The sequence below is a fragment of the Hyperoodon ampullatus genome, assembly GCF_949752795.1.
Source record: "Hyperoodon ampullatus genome assembly, chromosome: 11".
NCBI classification, from domain to species: Eukaryota; Metazoa; Chordata; class Mammalia; order Artiodactyla; family Ziphiidae; genus Hyperoodon; species Hyperoodon ampullatus.
The window spans coordinates 30,504,227-30,523,862 of NC_136924.1; the positions used below are offsets into that span (position 1 = coordinate 30,504,227).

Below are 19,636 nucleotides of genomic sequence, written 5' to 3' on the forward strand. Positions count from 1 at the left end.
ATTATTCAAGAAAAGTCTGCCAGACTAGGCCTAATTAAAGATACCAGCTGATGCCATTTTTTCAGGGAAGTCAGAAGTCTGCCGTATAGTTAGAATGACAAAGGTAGCAAGTCTATGATGAATTACTTTCTCTTTTGGGTCCCTATCCCTACACCTCCACACATAACCCCTCCATAACGTGTCTCATTATCCATCTAACATCTTGCTATGACCCTTTTATATGCTCTAAGTAAGAATGGTATTTAGGGTTTTGCTCAGTGCAGGGGAAGGGGGTATAGGAGTGGCTAAATGGACAAACTGACAAACAGAGGGCAAAATGAAACATTCCAAAACCTTCCTATTTAATACAATGTTCTTCATGACACCTCTCAGGCTGGAAACAAAGGTTGGTGTAAAGAACTTCATTCTGATGATTAAAGACTTGTATGACTGAGTAAGGCAGTTTCTTGACTTACCCCCACCCCCTAACAGACTTTCCTAAAAACCTGTGGGATAATCAGGGAGGAAGCATATACATCCCTTTCCAAATGGAGGCACTGTGACTCCTCCCAGAAGGAAAGTTTACATTGGCTACTGAATCAGGAGCCTCCCCGCCAGCCATTCTGGAACGGGCAGCTACACCTGCATACCCTGGAACCTGTCAGGTCTCGAGTCTGATGTCTGAAGAGCATTTCAGTCCACGTCCACTTCAGTGAGGGTCAGTGGTGTCCGGTGGCTGTGGTCAGGGTTCTATCCTTTGATAACAGCAATCGGTCTCAGTTTAATGGCCTTCTTGCTGATTCCGGCATCATGGCAGGTGTTCACCACATCAGTCACATTCTTATAGGACTCAGGTGCCTGCAGGGGAGGAAATGTCTACTTAAAATGGAATCTTTAAAAGCATTAATGTTCACTTGCAATTTAAAAACGGCACATTCAAACAGTACTGAGTTGGTTTTGTTTTTTCTTTTTTTTGCCTATCAAATAGGCAAAGGTTTAAAAGATGATTAAGCTCAGTGTTGGTAAGGGAGTAGTATGATAACACTCTCATCTTGTTTTATTTTTTTTTTCTGTATTTTTCTAAATTTCCCCAAAGAACATATATCACTTGTATAAAAGTAGGAAGAGCAGTAAATGTAATTGAATAAAGCATATACACTAATACCCAACAGGAAGGAAATGTACCAAATCATCCTGTTAGTGGTAACTGTCTTTGGATGGTGGAGTTATTGGCAATTTTGATTTTCTTTTATTAGATATTTCTACAGTTGTCAAAATTCCTGGAATGACCATGTATAAACTTCACAATAAGGAAAGGTTATTACTTTCATATATATAACTTACACTACATATGTGCATGCATACACAGGTATACATACATACACATACAATTTATTTCTGTGAGTTTCTAGTAAGACCTCCCCCCTTCCTTCTGTCTTCCCACCATGAGAACAAATCTCACCACACACACCCTTTATCTCCATTCATGTCAACACAGCAAGCTTAGGCCTCTCAGACTGATTCCCGTGGGGGCTCTGTACACACCCCTTTCTATCCCATCTCCTATTCCCTTCCAGTTTCTGAAACATTTCCACTGTGGCCTCTGAACTCCTTCCACTGAGTCAAAGGCAAAGAACTTCTTCCTTTCTTCTTTAAGCATTCCCTTCACTTTCTTGTTCTTGCTGAAACATGGACCTCCGCTGAGGATATTTCTTCTGCTTCCAACTTTCTGAAGTGCTAGCTGTTTTCCCTCCCAAACTGGGTCATGCCATTAGGTTGAGAGGTGGGACAGGTGTCCTTGCTCTTCATGGTTCCTTTCAGACCATTCTCCCTCCTTTCTCCCAGTTTTGAATGTTGCAGTCACCATTTATACCACCCACTACTCTTGTTGCTGCAATCTTCTGCTAGAGTCTGATCCCCATTGTTACTTGAAGTTTTGTAGCTCCTGGGTCACCCTCACCCTCTCCTGCTATAATTCAGAACGATTTCAGTATCCAGGAAGAGGATTCTTTCAGTAACTCGGCTTCCTAGTTTCTTGATTCCCGCTCCTTCAATACTTACCTCAACCATTCACTCCCAGAGTCATTCCCCCAGAACTCATCATTACCAATGATTACAACTCCTCCACAGTCTCAGCTCCCAGCATCCCAGACAGCCTAGGTTTCCACCTCCAACAATCCTTTAACCCCAGGAGACCCACAATCCCTTTGCAACACCCTTCAACAACCTTGCTTCTCCTTTACTGTGCCGTACTTGCAACCCTGGTTAAAGGAAACTCAACATCTATTTCATGCCTGCACCTATACAGTTGGATGTAGCTGAAAAACACCCAACCACTGAATTTAAGCTCAAGTGGGCCCTTGACGCTGTCCTGGCAATCACCCAAAATTTCACTAGGCCAATCACTTTCTTAGATGATGGTTTTATACCTTCTCCTGCATCCCCACTCTCAGTTGCTGGCCCTACTTCCTATTACACTGAAAAAACAGAAACAACCAGAACAGAATCTCCATAAACTCTCTTACCGTATTTTCCCTGACTACCAGCAACTGTACCTTCTCTCCTTTTATTAAGGATGAATTACCTAAACTCCTAGCAAAGACCAACCCCACCAGATCCTATCTCCTTTCATCTACTCAAGGACACTTCTCTAGTAATTCCCCACTCTTTCCTGCATCATCGATTTCTCTTCTAGATTCTTCTCAACAGCATGCAAACACATCAGTTAGATCATGTTATTCTTCTGCTCAAAATTCTCCTAAGTCTCCCCCTCATCTCACTCAGAGGAAGAGCAAAAATCCATTTGTAAAGGAAAAAACAAGGACCCACACGATCTGGTGCCCCTACCTCTCTAACCTCCTCTCCCTCTTGCTTGCTCCAGTCACGCTGACCTCCACACCGTTTCTTGAACCTCCAAGTATGATCTGGCCTCAGAGTTTCTGCACTTGCCATCCTCCCTGCCTGGAAAGCTTACCCCTAGATACCCACGTAGCCTGTTCCCTTACCCCTCTCAGGTCTTCACTCAAATACCACCTCACTACACCCTATCTAAAACTGCACCCACTCCCAGTCTCTCCCTATCCCCCTTCCCATTTTTACTTTGTAGCACTTACCATCATTCTACACACTATACATTTTACTATTTGGTAAGTTTCACAGGAAAGGATTTATGTTTGTTTTGTTCACTGCAATATCCCTAGCACCTAGAACAGTTCCTAACTATAGCAGATGTTTAATAAGTATTAGCTGGATGAGTGAAAAAAATCATATGTAAAATGTGCAAGTAAAAAGTATACCAAATGTTAAAAGTGGTTATCTCTGGTTGGTGGAATTCTAGATGTTTTCTTCTTGGTATTTTCTAAAACCTCTTAATTAAAATCAGGTGAAAAATTAAGTTGTTAAAAAATAAAGCTTTGTCATACTCTTTAACGCAGTAATTCTGCTTTTGAGATTTCACTCTAATTATTAAAACATCTGGAGGAAAGCTTCATGCATGAAGACACACAGTACAACTTAATTTAGCGTAGCAAAGATGTGGAAACTACTTGAATATCCACTATGGGCAGAAACTTACGGTAGAATATTTCTCAATCGTTAAAAAATGACATAAACAATATTATGATAATGTGTTAAATTTTAAAAAGGACTATAAAATGTTTGTAAACTATGATTATAACCAGGTTAAAAAAAGCATTTAGGGAAAAAATGGCAATAAGCATCTTAAAAAAGGAGGTAATAGTTATGTCAAGGCACAGAATTTCTGGATGACAATTTTTCTTTTCTCTTAAACTTTTAAAAGGAAGTTATGTTACTTCTAATTTAAATATGTACATATGTGTACATATACATACATGTAATTTAAACAAAATCTTTGCTCCCTTATGAATCAAAAAAACCCATTTTCTCAAACATTTCCCGCCCTACCTTTTCAAATTTGCTTTCAAATTTAACTGTTAAGTATACAGTTGTGCAAAAGAAAGGTTAAGATGGGTCAGCTCAAACTAAATTTAAAAGCTTGTAATATGTAGACAAAGACTATACATGAATGGTAAAAATCATTCTTATGGACCCAGCTCATAATTAACCTCCAAACAAAAGAGAAGACAATGACAGACTGTAACTGAGGTTATTTTTAAAAAAACCATTTCTATTAGCAATACTAAAAATTGCTGTGTCCATGTACTGGCATAAATTATAAACAATTTTATGCTGAATACTTATCAAAATTTCACTTACCTCTTCCATAACCAGCTTGGGTGAGGCAACACGGATTGCAATTCCCATGTCTGCCAATTTGTCTAGGACGTCCTGGAAATCTAAATTACGCCTTGACTTTGCTCGGGACAGTGCACGGCCCTAGATTGGGAAAGGAATGAACTTCATTTATAAATTCTGAGCTCCAATTTATGTTCAATCCCAGCAATTATTTGAACCCTTAGGATCATATGCCTTTTCCCTGACTTCTTTTTAAACTAAAAAAATAAATAAGAGAGTCTTTTTCTATTTAATCAACACTGTAATGTGCTTTTTGTTTTAAGATTCATCCTTTTGGAAGACAAATTTACATCTACAAAGCATTTAGCATTTAAAGACTTAGTTTTGTGTATCTAATCACTATTAATTATCAATTACATATAAATATGTTAATTTAAAATTGTAATCAGTATGTCTATCATCACAAAAACTTTTTGCTCTTTGTGGTTTAAAACAGTTTCTCCACCTTAGCACTTACTGACATCTTGGATGAGGTAACTGTTGTGGGGACTGTCCCATACGTTATAAGATGTTTAGCGGCATCCTTGCCCTCTACCCACTAGTTGCCAATAGCACAATTCCCCTCCCCCTCTGCAACAACAGAAAATGCCCTGAGACACTGCTAATGTGTGTGGGGAGATGGTTTTGATCACTGGGTTAAAGTTAGGAGTTGGGAGGCAACTAAAAATGAGAAAGGATCAGAGGAAAAAAAGTAGGGTTAATATATATGTGAGGGTCTGTCCCACTGAGAAGGTATCATAGACAGTTTCTATTTTCCACTCCATCACCAGCTAAGAACTTTGATGGCTTAGAAGAGCAGTTGGAAAACTGGTTTGTGGGCCAAATCTGGCCTATTACCTGTTTTTGTAAATACAGTTTTATTAGCACATAGCAATACCTATTTGTTTATATATTGTCTAAGGCTGCTTTTCTACTAAAATGGCACGATAGAATAGCTGCTACAGAGATCTTACGGCCCCAAAAGCCTAAAATATTTACTGTCTGGTGCTTTATAGAAAGTTTATCAACCTCTGGCTTAAAAGAGGCAATATATTGAAATAGGTGTGCAGTCTACACATGGGTCCTGATTTGCAAAATGGTGCATATCCTCCAAATCTCGAGTGGACCCACCCAGTAAGGAACAAATTATGCTAATGGCTAGGTCTGTGAATCACTGAGACACACTGTGATGTAAATTTGCATCAGGTAAAGTTTTATCAGTAATGCTAGTGTGATAATTTCTCAATCTGGATTTTGTGGACTCACAGAGTTGAGGAACAGTCCCTGGCCATACAATGACCCCATTAAGGTCGAGATACTTGGTGTCCTCAGTTAGTTCACTGGACAGTATATATTATGGGGAAAAATTCAGGTAGAGACAAGACAAACCCAAACCTCAACTTTGTTAATGCTCAACCAAGTACATTTACCTGTCAAAATGCAAAACAATGACTACACTGAAGAGAACATTTCTAAGTAAGTTTCTGTTTTCATAACTCACCGCTCCATGACAAGTTGTTCCAAAGGTCTCTGTCATGCCCTGCTCAGTGCCAGTGAGAACATAGCTACAGGTTCCCATGGTGCCGCCAATGAGCACAGGTTGTCCAGTGAGCTGAGGAAGCACACAAATCAAACGTGTTAAAATTTAGAAAAGCATGAGCTTTCTATGTCTGAGATTTAAATTTCCTCTTGCATTGGAGGACCGTGGAGAAACCAGGGCCTTTAAATGCACTGTGCTCACAACTATATTAAGATATTATTTTGATTCTTTGATAGTTGAGAGGGAAGGGAAGAGGATGGGAGGAAAAATGTGAGGACCAGGAAGGCAGCAGAAGACAGACTGAAGGTAAGAGCAAAGCAAAACTCAAATGTGTAGTGAAGTGTTTTTAGGAAGGACCATCCCAAGCAAGGCATCTGCCCTCTCAGGCTTGTTTCCTCATCTGTGAAATAGTAGGTTAAGGGTCTTTCTAACTCTATCACAGCCAGACACCAAAAGGATAAGAGGAATGAAACAGACTGAGTTTAATCTTAATCCTGTCTTCTAATCATTCAAAGGCCTTAAAAAGATAATCTTAGTGCATCTTAATGGAGTAGAATATTCTCCATGCAGCACTACAGCACACTGCGAGCACAGATGATGGGGGGAGTCATGCTTCAGAGAAGACTGGAAATCACTGTTCTCATGGATGACAGACTGTTTTCTTTTCACAATTGCTGCTTTCCTGTTTAAATTCTTACGTATTTAGAACTGTCTAAATCATGCCCCCACTGCTTAAAACCACAAATGGCTCAGTACGTACTTGATAATCAACCGCAATGAGGGGATGGTGAGGAGGGAAAGCTCGGGTGGATCCCTTCCTGTGTACTAACAGAGTCCGTTCCTTTCCATCCACCACATGCTGTTCTACTTTGGCAATATTGTGAGAAACATCATAGATAACATGTAGGTCCAAGTCATCAGGGGTTGTGTTGAAGACCTTGGCAAAAGCCTAAGAGAAAAAGCTTACGTTAAAAGTGGCAGAACCAGCTCTTCAGAACTTATCTTATTGATTCTGGAAGGTCTGCTGGAAGGGAGTGAGGGATTTAAGAGTTCAAAAATAGCAGAATTATTAACCTTCATGTAAAGGACAAAAACTGTCTTTAGACCACAGAGCAAACGCCACTCCATAAATTCCAACTAGTCTTGACCGAACCCGTCAGAGGTGCTTCTTCTTCAGCTTTCTGAATCTCAGTGAACGGCACTTCTACCCTCTCCGCTGCTCAAGGCAAATTCTAGGAATAATTCTGGCTTCTCTTCTCCCCTTTCCTGATACCCTGCTGAGTTAGCTTAAGGACACACCGAAAGCTTGGACACTTCGCCAATATTTTGAGTATCTATTACATACATTTCCCAAACCAAATTCTACAGGCTTAGATTTGAATACACTATGTTTTAAATTACTTAACTTCATCATGTATAACTGGGAACAGACAAGCAACCTCAACTGTACCTGACGGGTTAAGAAGGTCATGGAAGAGCGGTTGACCCAGGCATAGTTCCCGGCTGCTGCCATTCCCTTCAGGTAGTCCTGACCCTCTGCGGAAGCGATTCGAGCACAAGCCAACTGACGGTCATTGACTATAATCTTGTCTCTCTTCATGGCTTTTTCCATAGCTACCAGTGCATCTGAAAGGAGAGAGCGCAACAAGTCCAAACCAGCCAGCTTTCCCTTTATAATTCAGATTTATTGCAGAAAGGTGGGCTAGATTCAAAACCATTCTACAAAGAAACAAGTAAAATACCATTTTCCCTTTAAAGTGTTTCTGAGCTCATCTATTTATTGGTCAAGATGTATTTACTGAGAATCTTCTGTCAGAGCTATGTGACACAATATATGCAGGCTCCAAAGAGAACACCTGCCCTCCAAGACTTGCAAGGGGAATGGAAGGTGGTCTGAGTTACTCCCTTCCTGGCATGTGCATGAATGAGAAGTAATAAAATACGTTTTATTGCCATCATGGTTTTTAAAAATAATTTTTAGTGACTTAAGACAACTGGAGATAAGTTGCTAGACCTTCTGCATGCAAATCAAATCCATGATAAAGTGTAGAGCAGAACTCAGTACAAAGTTCAGAATACTAGTCAATGCTCCATATATTTGCTAGACAAAATATTCTAACAGGCCAGGCTGGCACAAATTTTTAGATTCCCATAGAATGAAACGTACATACAAGGATGAACCATAATTGCAATTTAGAGTTTACAGTAATTTCCATGTGTCTATATAACTTTTCCTATATTCATAATTCCTTTCACTCATCGTACAAACGGTCCAAAGTGACCTTTCTACTATTTCCCTGCCTCCAGCTTTTGTTCACACTGTCTTTTGGTCATGAATGTTCTGTGTGTGTGACTGTTCAAACTGCACATGTTATGTGTCCATGAAGTCATCTCTAAAATCTTTTCCCTAAACACTTTATTTTGTCTCTTCCATAGTATTTTATCAATTACTATACCTTCTGTCTTTACTTTTTCTTCTTAATGAACATGACATCTCTCTCATGAGACAATTTGAGGGCGGAGCCCTTGCTATTTCATTTCTGAATCCACTATAACACCTAATCTTGCAGTACAGGTAGGTGTCTAAAACATATTCCTGCATATATCATAAACTCTACAATTTAAAGTCTTTACTGCTCTTTCTTGGCCAGACAGTAATAGTAACCTGTAAGAGTAAATATGGTAACTGGAGCCTTTGACAACACCATATGAAATAATAATTATTTCCATTTTTTTCAGACAAGTAAGTTAAGGACCAGTGAAGTTAATTTCTGCTAGTTAGGAAAACCAGGGTAAAAACCTGCACAGTACAGTTCCAGCACTTTCTCCCTTTAATCTCTATATGGTTCCCCACAAAATGTACATTTTAGCACCAAGCCAAAAATTAGGTCCAGAATATACCTGTGGCTACTTGGTGGCCCAAGCCTCTGCTTCCACTGTGGATCATCACACACACCTGTCCCTTATGGTCAATGCCCATTTTCTTAGCAGCATACTCATTGAAAATCTCATCCACAACCTGGATTTCTGCATAGTGGTTGCCTGCTCCCAGAGTCCCCAACTGCAAATATGAGAATGTCTGATAAAATAGCTGCTATTCAGGTTTGAAAAAATCCATTTGCAAAGCAAATAGGTTAAAAAAAACCAATAAAACCAAAAAGATAACCACACAAATAGTGTAATAAAAAAACTTCTAAGCTTAGAAACGCTTCATTCACTTAAAGTAATATCCCACACAACTAAAATAATGTAGACCAGTTCCTGCGTTTATTATATCATTATTTGCTTGAGGCACAGCACATTAAAAGCATCATAAACGAAAACTCAAACCACCAAATGGCTCACAGGACAATGTAAACATCATGGAGAGAAGGGTCAAATTTTGGGGTGAACTCTGGTGAATGCTGACTCTTACACAAAGTCCAAGTTCAAATGATTCTTGAAATATCTGTGAGTTCACTGACACCTACCACTATCCACCACTGGAAGAATATATCCCATAACTGGAGCTAACAGATGCTTTACGGACCCAAAGAATGGCAGTGTTGGAACAATCTTAGATACTGCTTAGTTTTAACTATCGCAATTTTCGGATGAGAAAATGAGACCCAGACAGGCAAAAGAGACTTGCCCAAGGTCACAGTGAATTAGTGGCAAAGCCATCACAATTTGCTGTAAATTTCAAACATCTGGTATATTTTTATCTCATGGACACCATGAACCGACAAGGTATCTGTTGTCATCTTGGATGCTAGAAAACTTTCAGCCAAATCTGTAGATTGTCAAAGTTTGTACATATGCAATTTTGGTATACATTTTAAGCCTTATAATCATATCCCATTTTACTCCCATCCACTTCTAATTCATGATATCTTGTTTTATTTTATGAACATCTGCAAGCTCCTGATAGCTTTTTAAAAGATTAAGAATGAAGCATAAACAAACAAATTTGTGTTCCTTTTGATGTGAAAAAAGCTGGGGTATATTTACTACATGGAATACAGATTTTTTTCTTCCTCCCCAAAAAAACAAAATATGAAAAAACTGAACATTTCCCCTGCAAAGCAAGCGCTACCTGGGGAAGGCCTCTTTTCTTGGCTCTGGCAGAGACCTTACTGGGGTCGGCTTGCAGCATCCTTCCGTACTCCTCACAGTGCTCCTTGTCTTCAGCCCAGGCATAGCCTTCCCTTAGGGACCAGTCCACACCCATCTCCAAGGCCTCCTCCAAGTCTCTGAGTGAGTAACAAGGTGCAGGTCATTTCACAGCCAAGGCAGATCAAAATCTAAAGATGACCACATCTCCAAAGGCAAAAGAAAGAACTATATTGACTATTGCCTGTGTATCAGGCATCGTGCTAGATGTAGTTCATGCTCTCAGCAACTCTAGTTTTTTGAGGAAAAGCAGTTACAGAAATAATTGAATATTAAAATTATAAATGCCACATTACAGATGATTATAGTTCTTGACATTTACACAGCCCCTCATACTTTTCAAATCTTATTTATCTCTCTGATCCTGAATTATATGAGGCAGTGATTAAGCAGCCACAGAAAATGTATAACCATAATCAAATATCATTATCTACCACCAACTTTACTACAGCTACACTAACTTTTCATAGTAACTTATGAAAAATTACAACTAACAAACAAAGCTATCTCAATGTCCTCAGGCAACACAGGTTAAATTTTAAGGTCTATTCCCACCTTCACAGAAGTACTACGTCGCTTTACTGCACCCGCACTTTGAAGCTGAGGGGCACACACATTAAACCCTTAGAAGGAAAAAGCTCTGATCTTCACTTAAGGTCTAGCCCTCTTCCAGAATACCATCCGGAGAGATTACAATGATCAATGGGCCCTCCCCACAACAGCCCATTTCAAACATTACTTATTAGGACAAAATTCCTATCTAAAATATTTGTAAAGATGCTTGGAATTTATTTAGATGTTCCAGGTGTGCTTTTCAAAGTGGGACTGCATACCAGGGACCACATGAAGTCACAGAATAAGCATCTTCCAAATGTATCAATTTTACTCCAAGTTTTTTTGTTTTGTTTTTTGGTAAAGGGGAGTTGTATAACAGGAAATAGCTAAAAACATTTTAGTATTAATGTCTGTACATATATTTGAATAGAATGCAAAATTCACATGAACTTTTAGATAAAACAGAAGATATTAATGATACATACTTAGTAAGCACACCCTTCTGCAAAGTGTAAGGTGCACAGCTTTACACGAGCTATGACAGTACATCAACGGCCATGTAAAAGGCCACTGTGCTGTAGCTTTACACTGAATTTTCTACTTTGGAAATACACAACATCTTAGGTGAAGAACACACTCAGTGCTATCATCCAAAAAGGAAGGTCGTCAATACAGGTTCACTGACAAAGGACAGTGGGGTTCACGATACAGCCTCTGAAGCCAGAGGATCCTTGGTTTGAATCCTGACTTTACTTACTAGCTTATTTAGTGTTATCTCTTTAACCTTCAGTTTCCTTTCTTGTGAACTAGGAGTGATATTAGGGTTATTATCTACACAAAATGATATACACCTACACTACAGCACAGTGCTCTGCATAGAGGAAGTGCTCAGTAAACATCAGTGGATATTATTCTATTATGAATTCTACCATATGTCAAAGGCTGTCATGATGAACATGAATTGACTAATGTCTCTAATGAACGTTACAGACCTCATACTTAAAAAAACAATTCGTTACCACTTCCTCAACAGTGACTGAACAATCCCCATCTCCTAAGTGTCCTACACTGGAAATGAACGTGAGGGTCGTGTGATTATTATCTCTCCCTCCCTTTACTGGCAGCTCTTGTTCTTACTTGGCATTCATCGGGATGACGCCTTTCGACCCCACCCCGACAGGAATGTGGTCGAACATAGCTTGGGCCAGCTGCTCCTTCACAGGCTGGACGTCACTTTCATCTAAATTGGTTCTTAGCAAGCGGACACCACAGTTGATGTCAAATCCGACACCACCTACAAAATAGAGAAAAGTTAGTCAAATATTAGCGAAACCAGGTAGTTAGGCTTTGTTACCTGTGGTTTCCCACTATTAATAAAGGGTTTAAAAGACAGCCACTCTTTTAAAAGTAGCTATGTTTTAAAGGAGCCAACAAAGTGGTTCTCTGTGGGTAAAGTCTGATGACAACATAATTTAAAGTAAATACATACTAAAGGTACTTTGTGGGTCAAGGAGGCAGTAATGAACAAGTAACATCTAGACTAGAGATTAAAATTTGAATTACGTGCTTCTCTTTTTTTCTTGATCACTCTTGTCAGGGGTTTATGAATTCTATTAGTCTTTTCAAAGGACCAACTTTTGGCTCTGTTGATCCTTACCACTGTATATTGTTTCATTAATCTTGCTCAATTATTTCCACCTATCTACATTTTCTGGGTTTAATTAGCTGTTCTTTTTCTAACTTTTTGAGATGGATGCTTAGATCATTGATACTGCAGCCTTTCTTCTTTTCTAATTTGTGCACTGAAGGCTATATACTTCTATCCAAGTATGGCGTTAACAGTAATCCACAATTTTTAGACAGGTGTTTTTTAAATTAACATCAGTTAAAGTTATTCTGTAGTTTCCATTACGATTTTTTGTTTTTGACCCATGGGTTATTTAAATGCATATTGCTTAACTCATAAACATGGGTTTTTTTCCCCAGGTTTTTATTGTTATTAGTGATTTCTAACTTAATTCCGCTGTGGTAGGATAGTATCCTCTATATCAGTGGTTCTTAGGTGTGACCCAGGAATTCTTTCAGGCCTTTAGGATTAATTGTAACAATGCTAAGACATTATTAGCCTTTTAAATGTATTCTCTCTACTGTCAGTGAAGTTTTCCAAAGGCTACATGACATGTGATAACATGCCTGCTCTGAGGGGTAATGAGACATGTCCTTGTGTATTATTGTTTCCAAACTTTCTCAGTTTTAATTTCCAGTAAGGTAAACATTGATAAAAGCCTTTGAGATCAACCCTCAATAATTTTAAGAACATAAAGGGGTCTTGAGCCTAAAGTTTGAGAACTGCTGTTGTATGATTTCAATGCTTTGAAATTTGAGACATGCTTTACGGCTCAGTATATGGTCAATTTTGGCAAACATTCTGTGTGCATTTGAAAAGAATGTGTACTCTACAGTTCTTGGATGCACTGTAATGTGGATGCATGCACAACCACACATGTATATGAGAGATCAAGATGTCAAGTTTGTAACAGGATTGTTCAAATCATCTGTGTCCTTACTGACTGAAATTTCCTCAAGAGAAAAATAGTGCTAAATGTTGGGCTCATGTATCTGCACTTTTCCTCTGGATCTTAGACTCACAAATTCTTACTGCCTCTGTAGTTTTTTTATGGTTTCAACAGATGCGTTTTTGGCTCCGTTTTAAAAATTTCACGCAGCTTTTCTCATTGTTCTCGGCAAAGGACTGCCTGAAATGACCTTGTCGACTGCTGCTGGAGGCAGAACTCTCAAGACACAATTCAACCTTTCATCTTTTTTTCAGCCTCTTAACACAAAGATATTACTTCCAGTGTGAAACATTTTCAGTGAAAGCACACCACAGCAGAAAAGAAGTATACAACTACAAGTGACTAATAATGATGCTAATGAGAGTAAACACTTATCAAGTACTTCCTATGTGTCCAGCATTGTTCTAAGTATTTTAACACAGCTTAATGAATTTAATCCTCACAATAATGCTATGTAGTAAGTAACATTATTAACTACAATTTGCCTAAGAGATAACTGGGGCACAAAGAAGATGTATAATTTGCCAGGGAAGTGTTTCAGTTTCTTTTGTAGCCCATGTCTGAATAGTGCCTGGCACACAGTAGGAGCCCAAATAATTTACAATAAATATATGCTTTACTTGATATTTTAATAGCCTCTGAGTGTCCACAATTAATTCTCTCAGTAAATGGGGAAAAGAAATGATAGAATATGATGAGGCTGACATTCACAAACAAAATGCAGCCGTGCTCTATTTTAGAAAGGCTACAATTCTGAGAGAAGCTACACACCTGACAGCAGACATGCACAGTGACCTTACCTGGGGATACCACTGCTTCAGGGTCATTCATATCAAAAGCCGCCATATTCCCAATAGCAAACCCATAACCTGAATGGACATCAGGAAGCCCAATGGATCGCTGAAAGAGAATTAGAAAATAAAATACAGCTTTCTCACTGGCACTCTGGCTGCCTGATAGACCTGACACTAACTGTCAAATAGGCTGGGGGGCTGAAGCCTTCCCTAAATCAAGATTCTGTTTTCATGAAATCTTCTTTATTGGTGGAAATTAGGTATAAAAATTCCTAATCATAAAGCCAAATATAGCAGGAAAAACTTTTTTACAAAGTCTGACATTAACTAAGAAAATTGAAAAGAGAAAAGCCTTAGTACCACATGATATAGGAAAACCACATACTAACTTTAATGCATTATTACATTTTAAAGATGATTGACAGATTGTGGTCATGTCAGGCTGACAGGAGGAAAATACCTGATTTACACAGGTCCTTAGTGTTTAAGCAATTAGAGACAAATGTAATCCATTTGATGGTATGAAAACTGTACAATTTCTACATCTGGGGCCTAGAAAAGGATACTGTCCCAGGAAGAATGGAGGTCAAAACATGGTAGGAATACATGCAGACACCTGGACACTTACGAGTTCCTTAAATGCACAAGCCATGTGTTTTCATTTCTCCTCCCAAGTGCCCAGCAGAGAAACCAGCATAAAGACCTCAAAAAATGTCTGCTGAATGGATTTAACATCTACCTCTAATGGTGGAATCTAAATGTAGACTCGCGTGAGGGCCCCACTTGTACCATCCAGTTCTATCCCCACTATCGCTACCACCCTCCTTTTCCAATCATATCCACAACAGCTATATTGCCCTTTGTTCCTCCCCTCAGTCCTAACCCTTACGATTCTTGCCAATCTTTCTCCAATCAACCTCTTAAATGAGGCCACAGTGAAACTTTCACTGGTGGCAAACTGATATAAGAATAATGTGTACAACAAGAAAACAAAATCTACTTCAAAGGTTCTCAAACACTTATAGATTCTGGCTAAAGGCAACCAGAAACTGAGATGTTACCCAGACTCAGTTACTTCTTTAAATTCCGTGGTTATTTCTAGATGTTTGAAGGTCACTGTCTAAATGACACCATTATCAGTTAGGCATGGCCATTCATCCATTCAACAAACTTTCAGACTAAAAAAAATATGAGTGATTAAAACTGTGAACATAGACTCACATGAACAATCCCAGGCAGGGCGGCCACATTGCCAATTTGTTTCATGGCTGGCAGGAAGCCACCAACACCTGAAAACAAAATTTCAATATTAGAAAAGAGGACATATTTGATTTTTAGCTTAAGTGTATTCATACTTTTCTAGATTGCGTTAATGAAGGGGTAGTGGTTAGGACTGCTAAAACAACAAAGCATAAAAGGGTGTTTGAGATGAAGTGGAGAAGAAGGCAGCACATGCACAGGAAGGTAGTGAGGGCAACCAGACTAATTACAAACATGCTGTCAGTATTCTGTGCATACCACGGAGGACTGCTTGCAAATACTATACAGGGAGATGTAAAACATAATCATTATACCTTATGTTGTCAATATAAAAAAAGGGTTCTTTTAACTGTTCATAATATATATCAAAAAAAAAGTACTGGTTTTACTCTAAGTGACAAAGAAGAGCAATTTGGAAGAGTTGGGAAAACACTGGATGGAGAGTCAGGGGATCTGGAGTTCTAATCTCAGCTCTGTCACTGGCTGTGTATCATTTCAGACAAGTCAGCACACCCTGGTGGGGGATGGGATGAGACTTATTTATTTTAGGTTTGTTGACTAAAAAAATAAAAGGGTTAAAACTAGATTTCTATTCCACCATCACCACTAGAATGTTATATTACAGTTTTATACATTTATCTCTAAACCTCCCTGTAGTCTTCCAAGATAGGTGTTATAAACTCTCTTTTACAGATGAGATAACTGAAGTTCAATGAGGCTAATCAGTACACAGACTTTGTAATCAGACACTCCTGGATCTGAATTCTGATTCTGTCACTGAGAGACTGTGCAACCTTGGACAAATTAAAATGACTTAACTTCACTCAGCCTTGACTTAAACATCTGTAAAATGGAGATATCCTCTTAGAGTTACTTTAAGAATTACATGAGATAACCTATGTAAAGTGCCTGGCACATAGTAAGTGCACAATAAATGGTAGCTCTTGTTATTACTGTCCGAGGTTAGGTGCAAAACCAACCAGGTCCATCCAGCTCCAAGTGCCTTCTACAAGGCCAGGTGGCTAACAATGTGATCACGAATAAGTAACGGTTCTCATCTCATTTGAAGTCTTGATCGTTCCTTGACAACACTTTTGTATTTTTAAATTATAATTATTTGAGTTACCATTTTTCAGGTCACAAGGCAGACACTACTTGTACTGCCACATGTCAAACTCTAATTTACTTACCACCACCTCGACAGGCATTCCTTAATTCTTCAAACATTAATTTTTCCAGAGCATCATTCACATAGAAAACTCCTTCAACCTGGTACCAAAGAAAAGGAAGAATTATGTCTGAGCACATGGACCTGATGTATATAAGTACAGGATAGAATACAAACACTGTAGGCAATATTTATTTTGCTTTACTCTTTATAAAACACTTTCACGTTACCTTAAACAAGCAGAAAACTACTTACAAGATGTTCCTATCTTTAAATATATCTTAAAAGTGTATTTTACAATGTTCACAAATCATTTTGTTTATTCTCCTACTCTCATAGGCCATATTTAAAAGTTCAACAGGTAAAATATTTTGTGTGTGTGTGTGATAAAGAAACGTCTTCCAACAATGCTCTCACTAAGGCCAAAGGTCTCAGTATTCTTGTGCTTCTAAAATATCAGTAGGTTTTGAAAAAAATAAATGAATCAAAAACTCAGATCTAAACATAAAAATGCAGTCATCTGACCTAAGTGTACTTTTTCTAGGTCTAAGACAACAGCACACTACACTTTACTGTGTCCTATTCTGATTTACAAATTTGTACTTAGGTAAACAGTGAGTAAAAAAATTTTAACAGGTAGCTATATAGCTGTGTGCTTAGTTTTACCATCTATTTAATTTTAAGGGGATAAAAAAGCTTGACAATAGAGGCACACAATGGGCAATGGAAGACATAATTATGTAACACCAAAGGACAGAACATTTTAATCATAGATCAAATATTATGAAGGATCTGCCTAGCATTGAAGAACCAAAGATTTAACAATCATCTGGACAAGGAAATTTATTTATCAGAAAGATGACTTCTGCATCTTACCACTGCATGAACAACAATACCAGTTATGGAAAATGTCTCAATTTTCCAAAGGACCACATTTATTAATTCACCAAACATTTGCTGAGGACTCATTATGTGTCAGGCACTGTACTGGGCAGTAGGGGAGATACAGAGAATGTGCAAGATCGTGATATTGTGGAACTTCTAGTCTAGCATGAAGCCCAGACTAGAAAATGTAGAGTGCAATGAGGCAAGTGCTGTAATAGAAGCACAGAGTACTATGGAAGAATCTGATGAAGAAGGGGCTCAACAGTCTAGGGAGGCGGTAGCCGGGGCGGGGGTGCGCTTCACAGTTTGTTCATTTTTTGTGAACACTGAGCTGGCTCTTTAAAGACAAGAGACATTACTGAAGCAGCAGCAACACATTTAGGAGCTGAATGGAAAGATGACATAAAGATGCGAGAGAAGTATTTTTAAGAAACAAAGAGGAATTTTTAGTGCAGCACACGGTTCTTACAGGAGGAATGGAGATTAAGCAAGAGAGATAGGGAATTGTAAGTGTGAAGTTCACTACTCTTATGAGAATGGGAATACAACACAAGCCTACCATAAGGTCAGTAACTTTTTAAGAGCAATATATCAAGATTTCAACTCTCCATTCCCAAGGGAGGGGTGGTAGTAAAGTGTTGTTCAAATAGTTAAACTGGAACTGCCTAGCAAAAATCAGACTTGCCCCCAAGCAGAATTAGCAGGAGTGTGTGCATCAAAAGTTAAGCCAGAGGGCTTCCCTGGTGGCGCAGTGGTTGAGAGTCCGCCTGCCGATGCAGGGGACGCGGGTTCGTGCCCCGGTCCGGGAGGATCCCACATGCTGCGGAGCGGCTGGGCCCGTGAGCCATGGCCGCTGAGCCTGCGCGTCCGGAGCCTGTGCTCCGCAACGGGAGAGGCCACAACGGTGAGAGGTCCGCGTACCGGAAAAAAAAAAAAAAGTTAAGCCAGAATTGCTGACAGAATATAACAGTGTGTGTTACAGTCCTCTTAGGATGATCAAATGCTTTTTATTTTCTACTCCCTGCAGGGAACTGGATTCCATAAAAAGAAACTAGTCAAAGGAAAAAACAGAGCAAAAGGGAGGTTTGCGACTATGGGCTTTTTCTCCGCTCAGCGTCTAGCTAAGTGCTTTGCTCATAGGGGGCGCTCAATAAGTTTTAATATTGAGTAAAAGGGTGGAGCGGCTATCAGGAACTTTTACCAAGACGCGGGATCACAAACCTTCAATACAATTGCAGGGCACCTAAAGGGATTTCAAAAGCCGTCTAACAACGTATGCACCAAAACCTCACAAATGCCTTCTTCTTCACTTTAATGGAAGACCATAAGCACAAATGACAAGGAAGCCCAAGAGATACAGAGACCTGGCTTTCAGACTCTCTGGTATCGGGCTCCCAAGTCTCCATCGGGAATACGTCATCCTGTCAGAGGAAAAAGAAGTGAACTGGACATCACGTGTTAGCTGAGCTTCTACTGGGTGAGTAAAGGAAGCCGTGTAACCGACTCACGCTCAAAGCCCTACTGCGAAGTGCATATTAAAAAGAAAAAACCTGCCCTGTGAACTTTCTAGGTTGCCACGAGAAGCAAGATGGTTGTATTAAAACTCCACGCATATCAATTAAAAAAAAAAAACCCAACACGGAGCAGTGAATGCTACAAACTTGGTTCAGCGAACAAAGGTCAGTAACCGTTATATAAATGACCGGCATGACTCAGAGAAGCGGAGTTCAGTCCCAGAAACTGCACCCCGGACTGGCTGGGCCACCTAGTAAAAGCCCACTAATGTCTCTAAGGCTCAGGGACGTAACACATCTCACGGTGCGTTCATGAGACTTCTGTGTGAAGACGCTTTGCAAAGGCCAATTTCGTATTTACTGGGATTCCCTGGACGCACTCCGCTTTGCTCGTCCTCGCGGTTCGGAGACCTCTCCATCCGGGAGGTGGGGCCGGCACAGGCTGGGCAGCCCCGGAGGCGGGAGGGGTGGGTGGGGTGGGAGTTGGGGGATGGGAGGAACTCTGCTGGGGGCGGGGGCCTCTCCGGCGCGCGAGGGGTAGGGAGGGCTCGGGAGGGCTCGGAAGAGACCGGGCCGGGTGGGTAGAGACGCGCCGCGGGCCCCCAGCCGGGAAGGCCCCGGCACCGGGTCCCGCTCCCCCGCCTCACCTGCATGTTGGGCACGAAGCCCTTCTTGATTCTCCAGCAGCTTTTATTGACCTTTTCCAAGAACTGCAGTTCATCGTTATAATTGCGGCTCATGGCGGCGACAAGAGTGGCGAAAACTCCCGGCTCCGCTTTGTAGAGTCGCTGCCGCGTTGTCCCGCTGACAGAAACACCAACTTCCGGAACTCAACGCGCAGGCGCGGCAGGATGGGCGACGGCTAGCGCCGAGGCTCAAAACTCGTCGCACCAATCGCTTTTTTTTTTTTTTAAGTTAAGTTAGACTGTCCTCTAGCGTTTAACTTTTTGGATGTTAAC

The 19,636-nt window shown here is 39.9% G+C and overlaps 1 protein-coding gene across 1 annotated transcript; it reads right to left on the reverse strand.

The window, feature by feature from the left end:
* Positions 1 to 319: 319 nt before the first annotated feature.
* Positions 320 to 19,417, reverse strand: RTCB (RNA 2',3'-cyclic phosphate and 5'-OH ligase; the record flags this gene model as incomplete). The annotated part of the gene is made up of 10 exons (XM_079714891.1): positions 320 to 837; positions 4,216 to 4,335; positions 5,735 to 5,845; positions 6,534 to 6,722; positions 7,224 to 7,399; positions 9,890 to 10,005; positions 11,618 to 11,774; positions 13,857 to 13,925; positions 16,301 to 16,379; positions 19,058 to 19,417. 10 exons carry the CDS (start codon positions 19,415 to 19,417, stop codon positions 730 to 732), a joined length of 1,485 nt encoding a protein of 494 aa, XP_079571017.1. The 3' UTR covers positions 320 to 729.
* Between the last annotated feature and the right edge of the window lie 219 nt (positions 19,418 to 19,636).